General features: G+C 38.4%; 1 protein-coding gene across 1 annotated transcript; it reads right to left on the bottom strand.

Moving 5' to 3' along the window:
• Positions 1–924: 924 nt before the first annotated feature.
• On the bottom strand, positions 925–18,381 carry LOC149840464 (photosynthetic NDH subunit of lumenal location 5, chloroplastic-like). The gene is made up of 7 exons (XM_090003164.1): positions 18,348–18,381; positions 18,002–18,214; positions 17,680–17,830; positions 17,434–17,522; positions 1,625–1,679; positions 1,455–1,540; positions 925–1,378 (listed from the first exon to the last, which is right to left on the bottom strand). Exons 1-7 carry the CDS (start codon positions 18,375–18,377, stop codon positions 1,226–1,228), a joined length of 777 nt encoding a protein of 258 aa, XP_089859290.1. The 5' UTR covers positions 18,378–18,381; the 3' UTR covers positions 925–1,225.
• Positions 18,382–19,034: the final 653 nt, after the last annotated feature.

Genomic DNA, 19,034 nt, shown 5'->3' with positions numbered 1-19,034 from the left:
AAAATAATACATATTCTAAAAAACACGGGCTAGGTGTAAAACATGAAAAGTTATTATACGGGCAGCAGACCCATTTGATACCGTGACCTTTGGATGAAAAGTCCAAAGCCTTGCCCATTAGAGAAACACTAGCGTGTATTTATACTTTTGCAAACCCATTTTATGTATACTATTTTTATAAGTTTAATCAAGCTTTATCAAGTTTAGTGGCTTGATCAAGCTCAGCTCGTTTATGTAGATCGAGCATGGACAAGCTTGGTTCACTTACTTTCACGGACGAGCTCAAGCCAAGCTTAAACGAGTCAAACCCGAGCTAGCTTGCCTCATTGTGCATCCTCCAAGTTTGGGGGCCAAGGAGTTTCACAAAACGTTCTTGGTGGAAAAAAATGTGAGTGAAAGACACCACTGAATCGAATTTGGTCCATGAATCTAAGAAATAGCGAGAATTCTTGATCTCTCTCAATGTCTCTCTCAATTCAAAAATACAGGATTTGAATTGATGCCGTTTCATTGATTTCTCCTAAACGAAAGATTATATTCCAATTGAAATCCACTTACACAAAGACAGCCCCCGTTGATGACGAGTCTCCGCGAAGCATCCATGGCTGTTAAAGCGCCCAACTCATAATTGGCAGGTTCTGTACATGTAAATGCAAAATGCCAAAGATACAAGCATGATTTTCAGGTGCAATTGTAGTTCATCTAGGCACTCCTTCAGAATCACCAGGAGTCACCTTTAAAATTGTGAAAAAATGCTAAAAAAAAATCAACCGTCTTTGGTTATAAATTTGACATATGGTCAGGGTGCAGAGAGTTCACTGCAAGCAGAACAATCATAATAGAAGCCAATGTGGGAGAAGTGTATTGTCACATATAAGCGCACACACCTGTCATATAGATGACACAGCTTCGGATACAAAGATATGGCCAATTTTTATGAAGTTTTTTCAATACGACTAATATGTAAGGAAACACGATAGAGATACCAAAATGGAGCATCCATGTTTTCAGTTCGTGTGAAGATTTCAACAGTATTGAGAAAATCTCAACAAGGTTTTGCGCATAAAATTTGAAGCAATATCTCTACATGGTATGACACCCTTGGAGGAAAACGAAAAGCCATTTTCAGCAAAAGAAGCAAAATCTGGGTTTATCTTAAATACATGGCCTCATGATTGGTGAGAACTGGGCCTCATGATTGGTGAGAACTGAGAAGTGTCTTATGTCACACCAACGGAAGCTCGCCGCAATCACTGATCACAACTTTCTTCTTAGGTCGGTCACCTCTGTCTGTCTCCTGGGATTCGATCAGTCTCACAATGTCCACACCCTCAAGAACCTGCCCAAAGACAACATGTCTCTGGTCCAACCATGGTGTCTGTATCAACAAGATGGTAACTGTGGTCACCAAATAGAAAAAGTGTTTAATTTATTTTCGATGATCTCAAAAGTACCTTGACAGTGCAAATGAAAAATTGACTTCCATTTGTATTGGGTCCAGCGTTTGCCATGCTGACAACTCCAGGCCCTACATGAGACACTGCAAAAGTAAACAATTGTGAGTAGTTTGTAACAAGATGGTGGAGGTTAAACAGGGTAAAGAAAATGCCATGATTATTATTACGTTTGAAGTTTTCATCTTTGAATGTACGTCCATATATACTTTTTCCTCCAGTTCCCTGAAACAGAAGAAAGTAAATGCAGCTCAGAGGTATCCTAATAAGGTACACAATGAGAATAAAACTGTAAAGATGGCCAGGTTCCATCTTCACAAACGGTTCCTTAAATTCCTCTAACCAATTTTTGCTGAAGAGTGTGACTTGACTTCTTTATGCGTTAGAATATCAAAAATCAAGTGATATCAACACAAGATAGTGGAGTGGCTGCATAAGTACACAACACCAGGCACAACGCGTCACTTCATGAACACAGTCAATACTGTGCCTTTGACTTTTATCTATTTATTTGTATGATCTTGACTGTTTATGTTAATACTTGAGTGATTTTCTTTTAAAATTTATTATCGATTACATTACATTTCAATTTTCAACATAGCTGTATTATGTAATGCTTTCAATCATAATAATGATTAGAATTATAGTGATCCAGAATTTTCAATCATAATTATATGATCGAACATTATATATGTTGTGTGTATCATTATGTGCATTCAAAACTCTTATTCTAAAGCAATAAGCATGAATATCATCTTAAGTTCAAATTCTTGAACAACTCAAAATCATTATGATTAAAAGCGTTATACAATATATCTACGCTGAAAATTCAAATGTAATGTAATCTGTGTCATGGACACTCCAATTTGGCCTGTGCATCATGTTCCCCTTATATACTAGTTATGTTGAAAGCTTCAAAAAAATGTGGTATCACTGTATGCAGGGCTGTATCCATATGACATGGAGTGTAACAATGACAAATTCTAAAAGTAAAAAACATACAAGTAAATAGAAATAGGATCAAGGTTGTAAAAAGAAATAGAGTTAAGGTCATGGTGTTGACAATGTGTAACACGGATTGGCTGTCCATGAATGGTGTATTTGGTTCCACGTCCGCTGTCAAGCCATGTTGACACAGGACATGCATGCTAAGTGTTCATGTGATATAGCTTCTGGCCACACCTTCTGTCTGGGAGGAGAATGAAAATAAATGTTTTTCCATCATAGCAAGCAAAGTACAGGAATATAACTCTGCATACATTGAAGACCAGAGGAATCAATGATGTAATGGATAATGACTTCTATTACCAGGATCAAACCTCCAAGTTATCATAGAGTGACATGATCTCATTGAGTTATTGGAGTACCATGATATATTCACTTGGTCATGCTGGAACATGACAAGTCTAGACCATTTACTGTTGAGATCATCTCACGATTCTCATCTGGGTAAATGACCAAACCAAACAAACAAAAGTTGTGGGACATAAGATCTAGGAATGGATATACCCATAGTCACAGATATCAGGGATATTTTCAAAATGTTGCGATATTATCACTGTAAATTCAGCAAACGATAATATAAGTAAAATATTGTGATATTATCACAAGAATATCACGATATTCTCATGATATTATCACAATATTATCAATTAGTTTTACTAATTTTATTTATTTTCTACATTTTAAATATGTTTTTCTTGTTTATTTTACATTTTTTACTTATTTCTGTTATTATTTATGTATTTTTTGTCTAAACATGATGTTTTCTTACTTTTTATAATTTTTAAGCCCCGAGATTTTTCTGAGATTTATCATCAAACCTATAATATCACGAGAAATAGCCTCGCCGAGATATAGCTGATACCGATATTTGTGACTATACCTACTTGTCATTCAAATAAACTGAGAAGGGCAGGTTGTGGGCAAGGTAGGCTTTCTCAGAAGTGCTCTGATCTAGAAGAGACCAAGGAAAAGGCTTAGATAGATGAAGCAAAAGGAGAAACAAAGCTTGAAGGCTAATTAGCAAAGGAATTAAATGAATCTGATGAAGCTCTTCCTCTGCTAGAAGAAGGGGGCATGATCGCAGTGTTGGGATCGTCCGGCGTCGCCGTCTCCCCTGATGTCGGTGGCCTGCGTTGAGACAAAGAAAACAAAGAGCACCGCTCTCTTAAGCAGAACAAAAATACAGGGGACGCTTTATACCTGATCCGGCCATTGCCAGGCTGTGGTTACCGGAGATGGAGGTCGGCTGGAGTAGAGGAAGGTGATGGCAGTTGAGGACGAAGGGGGTTCTCTGCTCAGCTGGGCTGCAGCCACCACAAGCGCAGGCTTCCTTAGGCAGCCGGTGAGTAGACCTATTCCCTCTGCTGGATGCGCATTCACTGCACTTTTCACTTCACGCACCTCATCAAGGTCGCTCATGATACCCTGTATTTATAGAGCATAGGGTGGGAACGGTTTGCGTAACCGTTCCCCCTTATCCTATGTTGGTTTATCGGAATGGATCATCCCTGATGTGGGGATGTATCCACATTGTGGATAACCTGTTAAATTATGTACATAATCATATAATGTAATATATATATATATTTTATATATATGTATATGTATCTACTTATTATATATATATATATAATATATATTTCTATTTGTTTAGCCATAGGGGTAGTTTAGTCTTTTCCTCTGTTTTACGCACATTCACTTTATGGATGTGATTGTAAATTTATTTTTATTTTCTTTTTGTTTTTTTATTTCTTTTATGTAAAGTACCAAAAGGTACCTTGGGGGGCCCACTAACATAGACGTTGGGCCCTCTCCAACGGTCACATTTGTGACCGTTGGAGGGGCTCCAACGTCTATGAGTGGAGCCCCTCCAAGGCCCCTCTTGTGTCGTTATAAATAGGGGTTCTCCCCTTTGTATTTCTTCATGGCTTTGAGTCGAAGCCCAAGTGATCAATAAATTGATTCCATTATTTTTATGCCTTTGCGCATTTGTGAGTTGTGCTTTTGTGCACAAGTGTTCTAAAGTGTTCTTATTGTGCATTCGTGCCGGGTTTATTATCAAGAATATTAAGGTCTTGATCTTAGTATCTTATCGAAGATACTTTTACATGGTATCAGAGCCTCGTTGAAGGAGGAGGATCGTGCATATCGCCACTTGTGGAGTACCTCGAAAATCGTGCCCTCAAGTTAGTGAAGTTTTGGAGTAAATCATCTACTTCGGGCAATATTTTAGAAGCAACTTTTGTCAAGAAATGTTTGAAAAACTTTTAAGGTACACATTATTTTTTATCGTCTTTCCTCTCTAATGGGTGAAAAAGACTCCCACTTCTCCCTTGGGTTTAAACTTAGTGGTTCGAACTACTATGTTTGGGCAGGCAATATGGAAGCTCATATCAAAGGGAAAGGCCTTTGGGGATACGTTCAAGGTTCCATATCAGAACCCGAACCCAAACTTTCTATCATAGAGAAAGGGGATATTAAGATTCTTGAAGGTGAAAATAGACAAAAGGCCCTAGAAGAATATTCAAAAAAGCATGATGAGTGGGAAATGAAGAACTTCAAAATATTATCTTGGATTTTTTCATCCGTTGAAACCAAGATCAATGCCAACATCATTAAGTTTAAAAGGGCCTCCGAAGCTTGGTTGTACCTTGAAAAAATGTATACTTCAAGGGACTTATCTCACAAATATTATCTCCAAAAGAAAGCTTTGACTCTTCAACAAAACGATTTGTCCATTCGGGAATATTTTGCCGAACTATCATTTATTTGGGACGAGCTTGCTATGCTCGAACCAAAATGGAACAGAGAAGCTATTGAATTAAGACACAAGCAACTGGAGGAAGATCGATTCTTCAACTTTTTAAATGGTCTTAGACCCGAATTTGAGCAAATTCGGTCTTCTCTTCTATCCGATTTCACATCTCTCTCTATTGAAGATGTCATCACCAAGCTAAGTGGTGAGGAAACACGTATGGGGATTAGTAAAAATAACCCGAGTATTCTTGCTACACCTTCTCAAAGTGATTATGAAGTAGTTAATGCAGTGTCAAGACCCGGAAATAATTTGAAAACCTACAAACCACCCCATTTCAAAAATCAAGGGCGAGGAAATGATCGATATGGCAAGAGATACTATAGCAAATTAACTTGTCATTTTTGTAAAGAACCGAGGCATATCAAGCCCATTTGTCCCAAATGGAAGAAATTTCTTGCCGCGACTTTAGCATCCCAATCAGAGGAACGACCTTCTTCATCAAATGAGTCTCTTTCGCTTCAACAAATTATTGATGCTCTTCAACCTATTCTCAAAGGAGGCATTTCTGGAGTCGTTATGTCATCCTCATCCTCTCTCGGTAAGACATCTTGGCTCCTTGATTCCGGTGCTTCATTTCATATGACTCCAAGTCCTTGTTTTCTTTCTGATTATTCTAAAAATTTTCTTCCATCTTTTGTCTCAACGGTGGATGGAACACCTCTTGAAATTAAAGTAATGGGCAATTTTGAAAAACAAGACTTCTTTATCCCAAAAATTCGTCTTATACCAAAACTAAACTTAAACTTACTTTCCGTTTCTCAACTCTCGGACTATGGTTGCGATATAAAGTTTTCTTCTGATAAATGTTGGATACAGGATCGTCAGTCCGGGAAGTTGATTGGGGAAGGCTCTAGGAGAGGAGACCTCTACTATGTTGATTTTCTTAAAATTCCCAAGAATCAATTTTGTAATGTTGCTCAAAACAAAGATATTCATGTATAGCATAAGAGATTGGGTTATCCCAACATTGTTAAAATCTCTTATTTGCCTTTTATTAAGCATCTTTGTAATGAAAATTTTGTTTGTAATGAATGTATTCTTGAAAAAATGAGAAGTCTTCCTTTTCCTTAAAGATCCATGTTTACAACAAAACCTTTTGAAATTGTTCACTCCGATATATGGGGTCCGGCTCCGGTGATATCTAAGGGAGGTTTCTCATACTATGTTATCTTTGTGGACGATTTCACTAGGTTTAGTTGGATATATTTTCTTAAACATAAACATGAAGTTTTCTCAACTTTTAAAACATTTCATATGATGGTTTTAAATCAATTCAATGGAAATTTAAAAATTCTTAGAACCGATTCGGGTGGCGAATATCTTTCCAATGAATTCAAAAGTTATCTTGAAAATTATAGAATTCTCCATCAAAAGTCTTGTCCTAAAACCCCCCAACAAAATGGGCTGGCGGAACGAAAACATAGGCATATTATTGAAACAACACGAACTTTGCTCATTTCACAAAATATTCCGAAAAAACTTTGGGCTGAGGCAGCCCTTACATCTGTCTATCTCATAAATAGACTTCCATCTAAAAACTTGAACAAGATTTCCCCATTTGAAAAATTATACGAAAAAGAACCTTATTACAGCAGGTTAAGGGTTTTTGGATGCAAATGTTTTGTCCTTACTGATAAAAATGACAAACTCTCTCCTAAGATCATTCCTTGTGCCTTTCTTGGTTATTCTGAAACCCAAAAAGGCTTTCGCTGTTATGATATTAAAAGTGATAAACTATATGTTTCCAGAAATGTAAGCTTCTTGGAAAATATTAGTGGTTTCGAAAAACTTGAAACTAATGACGAGAATATTGACTATTCATTTCTGTTAGATTTATTGACTGATGATGATGATACTAGTGATGATGAATCAAATCAAAATGACTTAAGTAATAATGAAACCCATTCTGAGTCCTCAACACTTCATCAACATATCAGTGAAGAACCACATAGAGATCCCATAACCTACTCTCATAGAGATAGGAATACTTTCAGAAGTGCCCTCGAAAGATATGATAATGAATCTACTCCTTCGAGTGAAGAAAACCTTCATAGGACCGAAAGACTAAGAAGACCCCCTTCTAAGTTCATCTCATATGAGTCCTTTTCGCCTAAATATAGAGTCTGTCTAAGCGCCATTCACTCTTACATAGAACCTAGGAACTTCGAGGAAGCACGAAAATGTCCGGAATGGATAGTCACTATGAATAATGAACTTGAACCTCTAAAGAAAGCAAAGGCATGGGAGTTTCAAGACCTCCCTAAAAACAAGAAAACAATAGGGTGTAGATGGGTGTTTAAGGTCAAGACTAAGAGTGATGGGTCCCTTGAGAGATATAAGGCCCGCTTAGTTGCAAAAGGATATGGTCAAAAATATGGGATTGATTATGAGGAGACCTTTGCCCCGATAGCTCGGATGGTCATCGTCCGATGTCTTATAACTGTTGCCTCAATCAATAAATGGAACATCTATCAGATGGATGTTAAGAATACTTTTTTAAACAGAGATCTAAACGAAGAAGTATATATGGATGCTCCTCCTGGAATGGAGTCTCCTAAAGACAAAGTGTTTCGCCTTCGGAAAGCACTTTATGGTTTAAAACAAGCTCCCAAGGCTTGGTATGATAGGTTTAACTCCGTAATGTTAGATAATGGTTTTTCATCCTGCTTTACTGATACTGTTTTGTTTGTTAGAAAATTTAATGCAGGGATTGTTATTCTGCTACTATATGTGGATGATATGCTTATAACTGGGAGCGATTCTGAAGGGATTAAAAGCATAAAATCCATTTTAAAGGATAAGTTTGAAATGTCTGACTTGGGTTTCTTAACTTATTTTTTGGGTATTGAGGTAGCATACTCTCATAGAGGATATTTTTTGTCTCAAACTAAGCTGGCATCTGAGATTATTGACAGGTCAGGTATTACGGACGATAAAATTTGTGAAACTCCTGCTATAGTAGGAGCTAAAATGAAGATTGATGATGGTGTTCCTCTCTCCGATCCTACTCCCTACAGGCAACTAGTAGGATTGTTGATGTACCTAAGTATCACTAGACCAAATATCTCACATGCGGTGCATACGGCAAGTCAGTTTCAGCATGCACCAACTTCTGTTCACATGGGTGCTATCTTACGTGTCGTGAGATACCTAAAGCACACTATTAATAAGGGAGTTTTTCTGTCTTTCTCTTCTGAGTTAAAATTAATTGCTTATACTGACTCTGATTGGGGAGGTGACCCAAATAACCGTCACTCCACCACTGGTTTTTGTGTTTTCTTAGGAGACTCATTGATCTCATGGAGATGCAAGAAGCAGCAAAAGGTGTCTCTATCGTCAACTGAAGTTGAATATCGTGTCATGGCGACTACTACTATGGAAATTGTTTGGATTCATCAGTTGTTGGAAGACATGGGAATCACAATTGAAGGGCCTACCAAGCTATGCTGTGACAACAAAAATGCGATTTATATTGCTAAAAATCACACTTTTCATGAGCGGACCAAACATATAGAGATGGATTGTCACTATGTTCGGGAGGCGTACCTCCAAGGAATCATTGACCTTCCATATGTCACGTCTGAGTATCAGTTGGCGGATTTCTTCACTAAAGCCTTGTGTGCTCCGCATTTCAACTTCCTTCTTAGCAAACACTCGATCATCCTGCCCTAAGTTTGAGGGGGGTGTTAAATTATGTACATAATCATATAATGTAATATATATACATATATTAATATATATGTATATGTATCTACTTATTATATATATAAAATATATATTTCTATTTGTTTAGCCATAGGGATAGTTTAGTCTTTTCCTCTGTTTTACGCACATTCACTTTATGGATGTGATTGTAAATTTATTTTTATTTTGTTTTTGTTTTTTTATTTCTTTTATGTAAAGTACCAAAAGGTACCTTGGGGGGCCCACTAACATAGACGTTGGACCCTCTCCAACGGTCACATTTGTGACCGTTGGAGGGGCTCCAACGTCTATGAGTGGAGCCCCTCCAAGGCCCCTCTTGTGTTGTTATAAATAGGGGTTCTCCCCTTTGTATTTCTTCATGGCTTTGAGTCAAAGCCCAAGTGCTCAATAAATTGATTCCATTATTTTTATGCCTTTGCGCATTTGTGAGTTATTTGTGAGTTGTGCTTTTATGCACAAGTGTTCTAAAGTGTTCTTATTGTGCATTCGTGCTGGGTTTATTATCAAGAATATTAAGGTTTTGATCTTAGTATCTTATCGAAGATACTTTTACATAACCACCACGTAAATCGTGGTGGTTAATCCAACATTCTCCCACTTGATCCGACGATAAACCCTTTAACCAGAAAACCTTATCTGAATAACTTGATGAATAGCATGACCTTTTTATTTTATTCTATAGGTCCTTAGTTAAATCTCTAATCCTTATGAGATTAACAACAACCATAATGAGAATCAAAAACTGAAAGTGATCACTTTATTTATATGCATATGTCAAAAAGAGTTTAACAATCTCATCCTTATTACATGTTCGGAATATAATCCCGGTGCTAGCCCTTTAGTAAGAGGATCAACGATCATCTCTTTTGTATCAATATTAACAATATGCATTAAATGATTTTTCATTCTTTCTTTAACAAAAAAATACTTTAATTTCATATGCTTACATGACGTAGTACTTTTGTTGTTGTTCAAAAAGGACACTGCAGCTTCATTATCGCAGTAGACCTTCAGTGGCTTCCCAATGGAATCGACCACCTTTAACTGTGATATGAAGTTCTTTAACCATATATCCTGCGAGTTAGTCTCGTACAATGCTATGAATTCTGCCTCCATGGTGTGAGCAACAGTGGTCGTCCTCCTAAGTCCGCATCTGAGTAGCCAATGACCTCGAGGTGATCAACTTTATGATACGTCAACATATAGTCTTTTGTTCCTTACAAGTACCGCAAGACTTTCTTGGCAACCTTCCAATGGAGTATACCTGGGTTAGACTGAAATTTGCCAAGCACCCCTACTGCAAAAGAAATATTTGGTCGAGAACATGTCTGCGCGTACTGCAAGCTGTCAACAACTGATGCATATGGATAAGCACTCATCTGTGCTTTGTCAATATCGTCCTGAGGGCAATCCTTTAAGCTCAGCTTGTCACTTTTTGATATGGGTGTTAAACTAGGAGAACAATTCTCCATCCCATATCGCTTTAACACATTATCAATATAGGATCTTTGGGAGAGGCTTAGAAAACCTTTTACTCTGTCTCAACGGATCTCAATGTCAAGAACATAAGCAGCCTCACTCATATCTTTCATATCAAAATGTGATGCAAGAAATTGTTTTGTCTATGAAAGCAACTTTATATCGTTGATTGCAAGTAAAATGTCATCCACATACAACATCAATATAATGAACTTACTCCCACTTTCCTTAAGGTATATACATTGATCGATAATGTTTTATGTAAACCCGAAAGTCACAATGACTTGGGAAAATTTAATATACCACTGTCGAGAGGCTTGTTTAAGTCCATATATTGATTTGTTGAGCTTGCAAACCAAACGATCGTTTCCAGAGAAACCAAGAAGTTGATCCATATATACCTCTTTATTCAGATCCCCGTTGAGAAACGTTGTTTTCACATCCATCTGGTGTAACTCTAAGTCATAATGAGCTACGAGGGCCAAAATTATCCTCATTGACTCCTTAGTTGAGACAGGAGAAAATGTCTCATTATAGTCAATGCCCTCCATCTGGGTGAATCATTTAGCAATTAATCTTGCTTTATGTCTCTTTATGTTACCTTTGGAGTCCTTCTTGGTCTTAAAGACTCATTTACACCCTACGGGCTTTACTCCCTTAGATAACTCGACAAGATCTCATACTTAATTTTTAGCCATAGAGTTTAACTCTTCTTTCATGGCTTCTATCCAGTGTGTAGATTGTTTGCTTTCCACAGCTTCCATAAAAGTCAACGAGTCATTATCCATATCTATGAAATCATCAGGCTCCTGAAGGTACACCACATAATCAGGATGTATGACATATCTCCTAATTCATGTGGATCTTCAAACAGGTCGTTCTTCAAGTTCAGATTGAACCTGATCATCCTGTTCTTGCTCTTCTGCATTGTCTATAATAGGTTCACTTTGGATTTGTACATCAACAACCGAATGATCGACCACATCATCATCAGGAATAATAATGCGGTATCTTTCGGTGTTTTCCTTAACAGGTGACGAAACTGGATCATGTACTTCCTCAAAACCAAGGCTTTGAAGTGCACTTAATCCTACTGAACCATCTTCAAGAAATTTTTCCTTATCTGTTTCAACAATCTGTGGTGAATGAGATGGGCAATAAAACTTGTACCCTTTTCCATAATATTCGCCACCTCTGTCAGACCGGACTATTTTAATAACTTTATCGGTTTGTTTCTCTACTTCTTTCTTAAATTCTTTAAACATCTGAAAAACATCAGATTTTTCAAAAATCAAGTAGAGATACATATATCGTGAATAGTCATCAATAAAGGTGACAAAATATTTCTCGCATGTGTAACAGGAGGTAAACGGTCCACATACATCTGTATGGACTATCTCCAATATCTCACTACTGTGTTTGGCACCATCTTTATATGTGTTTGTATGCTTAGCATTTATGCAATCAACACATGGGTCATTGTCGGTAAAATCTACATATTTCAAGATCCCTTCGTTTACGAGTCTCTTTATTCTCTTTTCAGAGATATGACTCAACCTTCGATGCCAAAGCATGTAAGAATTATCATTTATCAAGTTACATTTATTTTCAACCAATGCGTATTCAAAAGTCAGGGACTCCTGAGTTTGGATCTTCACATTCAATCTATACAAACCATCAAAAACTGATGCAGAACCAATTTCAATTGAATTTCTATAAATGAACAATTTGGAATTTTCAAACTTAAAACAATATCCAAATTTATCCAATTTCGAAATTGAAATTAAGTTTCTACTATATGATGGAATATAAAAGATATCATGAAGATCTAAAACTACGCCTGTCTCTAGAGTAATCTTGCAGATTCCAACACCTTTCACATGTGAACGCATCTTGTTTCCCGAATAGATGCTTTTCTCATGTATTGTTGGTTCTCTTCTGCTTAGAACAGCCGTAGACAGTTGGAAATATGAACAGTAGCACCAAAATCAATCCACCAGCTATTTTCAGAAATTTGTAATAAATTACATTCATGAAAAACAAATAACAAATTACCTCTCTTTTCCAACCACTTCTTGTACTTTATGCAATCTGCCTTCCTGTGTCCCTTCTTCTTGCAAAAGAAGCACTTTATGGGAGCAGAGTCGGATTGCTTGTCTTGGGATGACTTATCCCCAGTTGACTTCTTCCTAGCATTTTTCTTGAATGCATTCTTCTTTGGTCCTACCTTGGAGCCATGAGAAGCCATATGTGCACTTTGCACCTTCTCTCCTTTGAACCTCTCTTCTTCAACACGCTTGAACATGAGTTCATTGAATATTCATTCATCATTATGTATGTTGTAAGAGATTTTGAAAGGTCCATACTCCAAAGGTAAGGACGCCCGAATCAAATGCACTAGGAAAGAGTGAGAAATGGTCAGCTTCATGTCATTCAACTGAGACGCTATGTTTCTCATTTCCAAAATTTGCTGGCGAATATTTTCCCCTCCAGAATATTTCATAGTTATAAGCTTTTGACATTAAGGTACTGGCTCTGGCCTTGTTTGAACTCGCAAACTGTGCCTCAATGGCATTCAAGAATTCTTTCACTGTTCTGCATTGTGGGATAGCACTGCGAATATTCTTAGCCACTTTAGATTGCAAAAGCAACAAGCTAAGCCTATTCGAGCACTTCCACTTCTCAAAAGCAATCTTTTGATCAACAGTGCTTTGATCAGTGAGGACAGCAGGTTCATCTATCCTTAGGGCCAGATCTAAATCCATATACCCTACAACAACAACAACAACTACGCCTTCATCCCAAAACAATTGGGGTCGGCGATATGAACTAAATCCATATACCCTAATGTAAAAAAAATAATTTATTTTCAATCACTAAAGTTAGATCCATCAAGAAAAGGTATAGAACTTGAGCCATCTAAAATCACAGGACTAGAAACTGCAAGACAAAAGACATGTATCAAGAAGCATTCGTACGAGACTAAAACTTTAGTGGAAAAAACAAAAGAATAAAGGCCCTTAATATGCTTATTTTCAGGTGAGTGAAGGGGGTCATCGGAGTCCTACTTTGGTAAGAGCTTCGACACGCGAAACCACTTTGTCTACCGACCATATTCAATAAAACTAAGGTTCTTGTGAAGTTAGACCACCGACACAAGGTACCTTTGGATACACATGTGTGATGTATCTCGACACATTTACCTTATTTTACCCTACTTAAATTCCAAACACGATAAAATTACATTTGGGTCATTTATCGTTTCATGAATCTAAGTACAACATTAATATTGGCTAAAAAAAATGTATGATAGTATTAACACTTTTCGATAACATACGTATATTTAGTCACTTTGGTGACATGAATACACTAAATCATCTAACTATCCTTAATGCCAATACTAAATATAATACTTTGAACAAGCTGTAACTTGATGCTTATGCCCATATCCATATCAAAAAATTAGTAAACCCATGAAATTAGACCTTAAAACGGTCACTAATTTATTGAATCGGTTCTCAATCCTTATGAACCGACTATAAAACCTCTGAAACGGTCCAAAAACTGGATGAACCGGCCATATGACCCATGAACCGGTCCGAAAACTGGATGAACTGGTCATATGACCCCCGAACCGGTCCGAAAACTGGATGAACCGGTCATATGACCCCCGAACCGGTCCCAAAATTGGATGAACCGATCAAATGACCCCCGAATCGGTCCTAAAACTGGATGAACCGGCCATATGACCCCCGAACCGATCCCAAAACTGGATGAATCGATCGAATCAAGCTCTGAATCGGTTCAGAATACACCGAACCAGGTCTATAACACTCTGAATCGGTCTCTGCAGCAGTGAACCGGTCTCAGTTGTCTGAGAACCGGTTCCAAAGAGATCCGGATAGGTTCAGAAACAAGTCGAACCGGCTGAACCGCTTCGTACCCTATTACAGTTTATTCGGATCCGGTTCTGTCAGACTGACGGATCCAGAACCATATAATCCAGTTTTAACCGAATTTTGGATCAATCACTGAAAGAACCGGGTCTGACTTACCAGGATCCGATCCAAAGAATGTTTTCGGATTCAGGATCTGAGACCCAAAGATCTGAATCCGGATCCAACCCGAATCGATATTATGGGTTGGTACGGGTCTTCAGGTCCGGGTCTGAACCACAATCCGATCCAAAAGGACTCAACGGATCAGTTGTGGTTCCAGATAGATCCAAATGGATTTCTTAGACCCGACCCAAATCCAATCATCATATTGGGTAGGGTCAAATGAACTTCGGATCCATTACCCAAGAACCGGATCCGATCCAAAGGAGCTTTTATGGATCGGATCTGGTAAAATGGATCAGGTCATAATATTGACCTGATCTGAATCCAAAGGGTTGCGGATCATGGGTTGAAACAAAGCGGGTCCCCCCCACCCGAATCCCAGATCCGATCCATATAAACTTTATGGATCGGATTCGGGTGGGGCGGGTCCGGTTCAAAAATTGAACTCGACCCAAATCGTTTAAAAGAAGCCTTATACGCGAAATAGGGTTTTTCAAACCCTATTTACATTTTCTTCTCCAGTAGCAAAGGGGAATGGCTGTCGTCGGCCCCGGCGGTCCGGCAATCCCACGATTGTCGGCGATCCGTAAGGCAACCGGTGGAGTTCCACCACAGTCAGTGACCCGACGGTCACTTTCTTTCGACGGTAGGGGAAAAAACAACCAGTGATGCCGGTTGCCAAGCTCCGGCGACTCAATAGTCGCCAGCGGAAGCAAAGTCGGCTCTGCAACACCCAGATAGAGAAGAAGGGGGCCACAGGCAGCCGACGCACCTTGCCCCATTGAAAACCCCCAAAATTTGAGGTAAGCCTCTCTTTTTTTTGTTTTTCGCCCAACGGCGACAGTCGCCGATGTCGGCGACCAGCTGCAGCATTGCCCCACGGCGACCTGCATTGCCGAACGACCAGAGCACACCTCGCGCAGCGGATGCGGGGTGTGGGCCCATAACCCAATGTTGGGTTCATTCGGCGTCGTCCTCTCCCCTGATGCTGGTGGCCTGTGCTGAGACAGAGAAAACACAGCAAAACTGTGTTAAACAAAACAACTGAGGGGAGGTGATGCGTACCTGAGGCAGCCATTGTTGGCTGCTATTGACGGAGGTGGGGGTCGACTGGAGCAGAGAAGGATCGTTGTCGAAGGATGATGGTCGTTCAGGCCAAAGGGGTTATCTCCGCTCAGTTGGGTTGTAGCCACCACGAGCACAGACTCCCTTAGGCAGCCAGTGAGTAGACCTATTCCCTCTTGATGGAAATCGACTGTATGGAGAGGTAAGAACTTAGAAGAAAACCCTCTCTCTCGATTTCCCTGTATTTTCCCTTAATGAGGGTCGCTCATGATACCCTGTATTTATAGAGCATAGGGTGGGAACGGTTTGCGTAACCGTTCCCCTTTATCCTATGTTGGTTTATCGGAATGGATCATCCCTGATGTAGGGATGTAACCACATTGTGGATAACCACCACGTAAATCGTGGTGGTTAATCCAACATGCAGATCATCAAAGGAAGCAGTCACATTATACCAGCGAATGGAACTAAACAAAACATAATCTATAAGGCTGTTTTTTTTTTGCACAAAGTTGATCAAAGCCATAAAGTAGCAACTGGACTATGTGAATAACATAGAAAGACAAGGCCTATATTTTAAACAGAGCTAGTTAGAGACCTTAAGATTGTATGCTCCATCAATGAACAATGCCCTGCCAGTCATTGAAAAGCTTGTCAAGAACATAGCCCGGTGAGCTGTGTCATTATTAACTGTTTCTCCATCTACAATTAACAATCATAGAAAAGAAAGGTCAATGGAAAACTGCTCTTGCCATACCTTAGATATCCCATTCTTATCAAAGGGTACTCATGAATCATGACCATCTTATTTCTGTCAATTATAAGTTGCACACTTGATTACAAGACTATATGGATTCTAACATAGAGCAATCAAGGTCATGAGTGACCATTTCACCACTTTTAAAAGGAACTCTTTTAATTTATGAAATAAATATAACATCTTCGTCTTAACCCAGGAAAATCACTTTCATAGTTTGATGTCTAGTCTAGAAAACTCAATTGACGTTGGCAGCACATCAGCCCACTCCCCACATGACAACACTATTTTTTATGACTTTACCCTGAAAAACTTAACTCTATAAGATACAAAAGGAAAGCATTGCAAGACTTATCTTTGAGCTAGAATTGAAATGCAAACTCACCAAAGGCTTCCAAGAAGCACATTAAGTTGAGAGGTATGAAAAAATCCAGATGTTCTTTATACAACGAACAATATCTTCAAATACTCAAATTCTTGCTTCCCCCTATGTCTAATCGATCCCTTGGATCGTTTAATTTTCCTGTATACTAGGCAATCATGGCAAAGCCACTAAGAAAGAATAAGAGAATAAGTTATGAACTACACTAACACAACACTTGCCAATCATAGGAAATATGTATCCTAGTTGAAAGTTTGAAACATATGGTTCTGTTACAACTGCTTATCAACAAACAATTTTGATCATCCAGTGGCAGTTCTGCTAGTGTTTCCAGAAAATGGAAAGGAATGTTTATATTCGACTTTTATGGATACTTATATATGTAATTTTGGGAAAAGAAAGAGAAAATTTCTTCCCATCATATCTACTGATGAATCCCAACCGTTATAAAACTAAAGGCCATGAGCACAACAAACTGTAGCAACTAAAATAATCCAAAAAGAAACAAAATCTATAAGATTATCATTGTTTTACTCCCTTGCCCTTCTTAGATGGATAAATGAAAAAGAACCAAAAGAAGAATGATGCTCAAATCGTTCATATAAGGATCTGAAACAGAAACTTCTGAAGAATAAAAACCAAAACAATATAGTACTGCCAAAAAAAATGTATGAAAACGAACTGCACAAACGAGGAAGAAAACGCACATTTCCCTTATCGAAATCTCCTCCTTGAATCATGAAATCTTTAATGACACGATGGAACATAGATCCTCTGTATCCAAACCCCTTTTCCCCTGAATTTGAAAAAAACAAATAAAACATGTGAGCTTTCAATATACCGGTTAATTCAACAATAAAACATCTACACATATGAGATCACCACCCACAGGAATCCCAATTCCTATTAAACAATTCAAAAGATACAATGTGAAAACAGGAATCCACAAACACCTGTACAGAGAGCACGGAAATTCTCCACCGTTTGAGGGACGTCATCACCATACAAACCGATCACGATCCTCCCAACGACGCTTCCCACCGGATTCCCGATACTTATATCAAAATACACTTTGTTGGTGACCTTAGATTGCAAGCCAGCTTCCTAAAATCCCAAAATTCCGTAGGAATTCAATTAAACACCGAACATTTCAACCGCATTCCACTCATAGACAACAAAACCCCAAATGGCTACGTAATTTCTACAAAAATTCTACGCTACAATGTTAAACGCATAGAACGGGACGAAGTTAATGGTGACCTTGCTGACTTTTACCTGCAATGCAGCACGAGTGGAGCTAACCAGAGTGGCTTTTCTACGGGTTGAGGAAGAGATGGGAAGAAGACGAGCGGAATTGGAGTAGAAAACGGAGGAAGAGAACTCGGATGGTGAAGGGCACCTCCTCAACCGAATGAAACTCGAGGAAGAGTGGAGAATCTGGCGAGAAGACACGCCATGGCCGCCCGAAATCGCCGTACCCACGTTGCCCTGATGCAAGAAAACGACAGAAAAACGAAAACCCACATGAGAAAACGTAAAACTAACGAAATCCCAAGTGAGAAAAACGTATGATTTTCGAGGGAAGGAAGAGGAGTGCAAAATTAGGGTTTTACGGTTTTACCAGAGCAGCGAAAGTAGTGGCCATTGCCATCGGCAGGACAAACAAAGGCTGACAATGAGTAGAGTTTTTCTATTGTTATTTTAGAGTGACTAAAATAGCCTCAGTTGTATCCGGAGTAAATATTTGCTATAATAATTTATTGTAACTACAATCGGCTAAGGAAAATTTTATTTTTTTCATATATTTCATATTTATTTTTTTTGTTAAATCTATCATCTACGTACTCAATTTAGTAGGAATTGGCATTTTTATGCCGAGAATATGCAATGTTGTCAGTACCGGTGCGTATCGGCCTGTATCGAATCGATAGCAGAAAATTGATAAGATTCACCCCTGAATCTGCTATTTTTTAATAAATACTTAAAACTAATTGTTTACATTATTTTAATAGCTTTAACACGTGTCACTTTCTGATTGATACATAATATTTTTTAATTTTTTTGGGGGGGGCCAATTTAAAACGATTCACTTCAGTATCGGTATGCGATTTACCTGAATCGTTACCGATACTGACAACATTGGTATGGAGAGGTTTTCTTAGCAATGCAAATGCCTACGATTGTAAATGCACCAAAAAAATATGGTTTTCCTTAAAAAAACACGATCCACAGATCGATTCTTACTAAATCAATCATGCTGAACGTATCTATGTGGTAAGATTGAGTCAAAATGACTTGTATCCTGAGA

Source organism: Nuphar pumila, chromosome 4, assembly GCF_984573655.1.
Source record: "Nuphar pumila chromosome 4, dmNupPumi1.hap1.1, whole genome shotgun sequence".
Lineage (NCBI taxonomy): Eukaryota > Viridiplantae > Streptophyta > Magnoliopsida > Nymphaeales > Nymphaeaceae > Nuphar > Nuphar pumila.
This window is presented reverse-complemented; position numbering and strand designations above follow the sequence as displayed.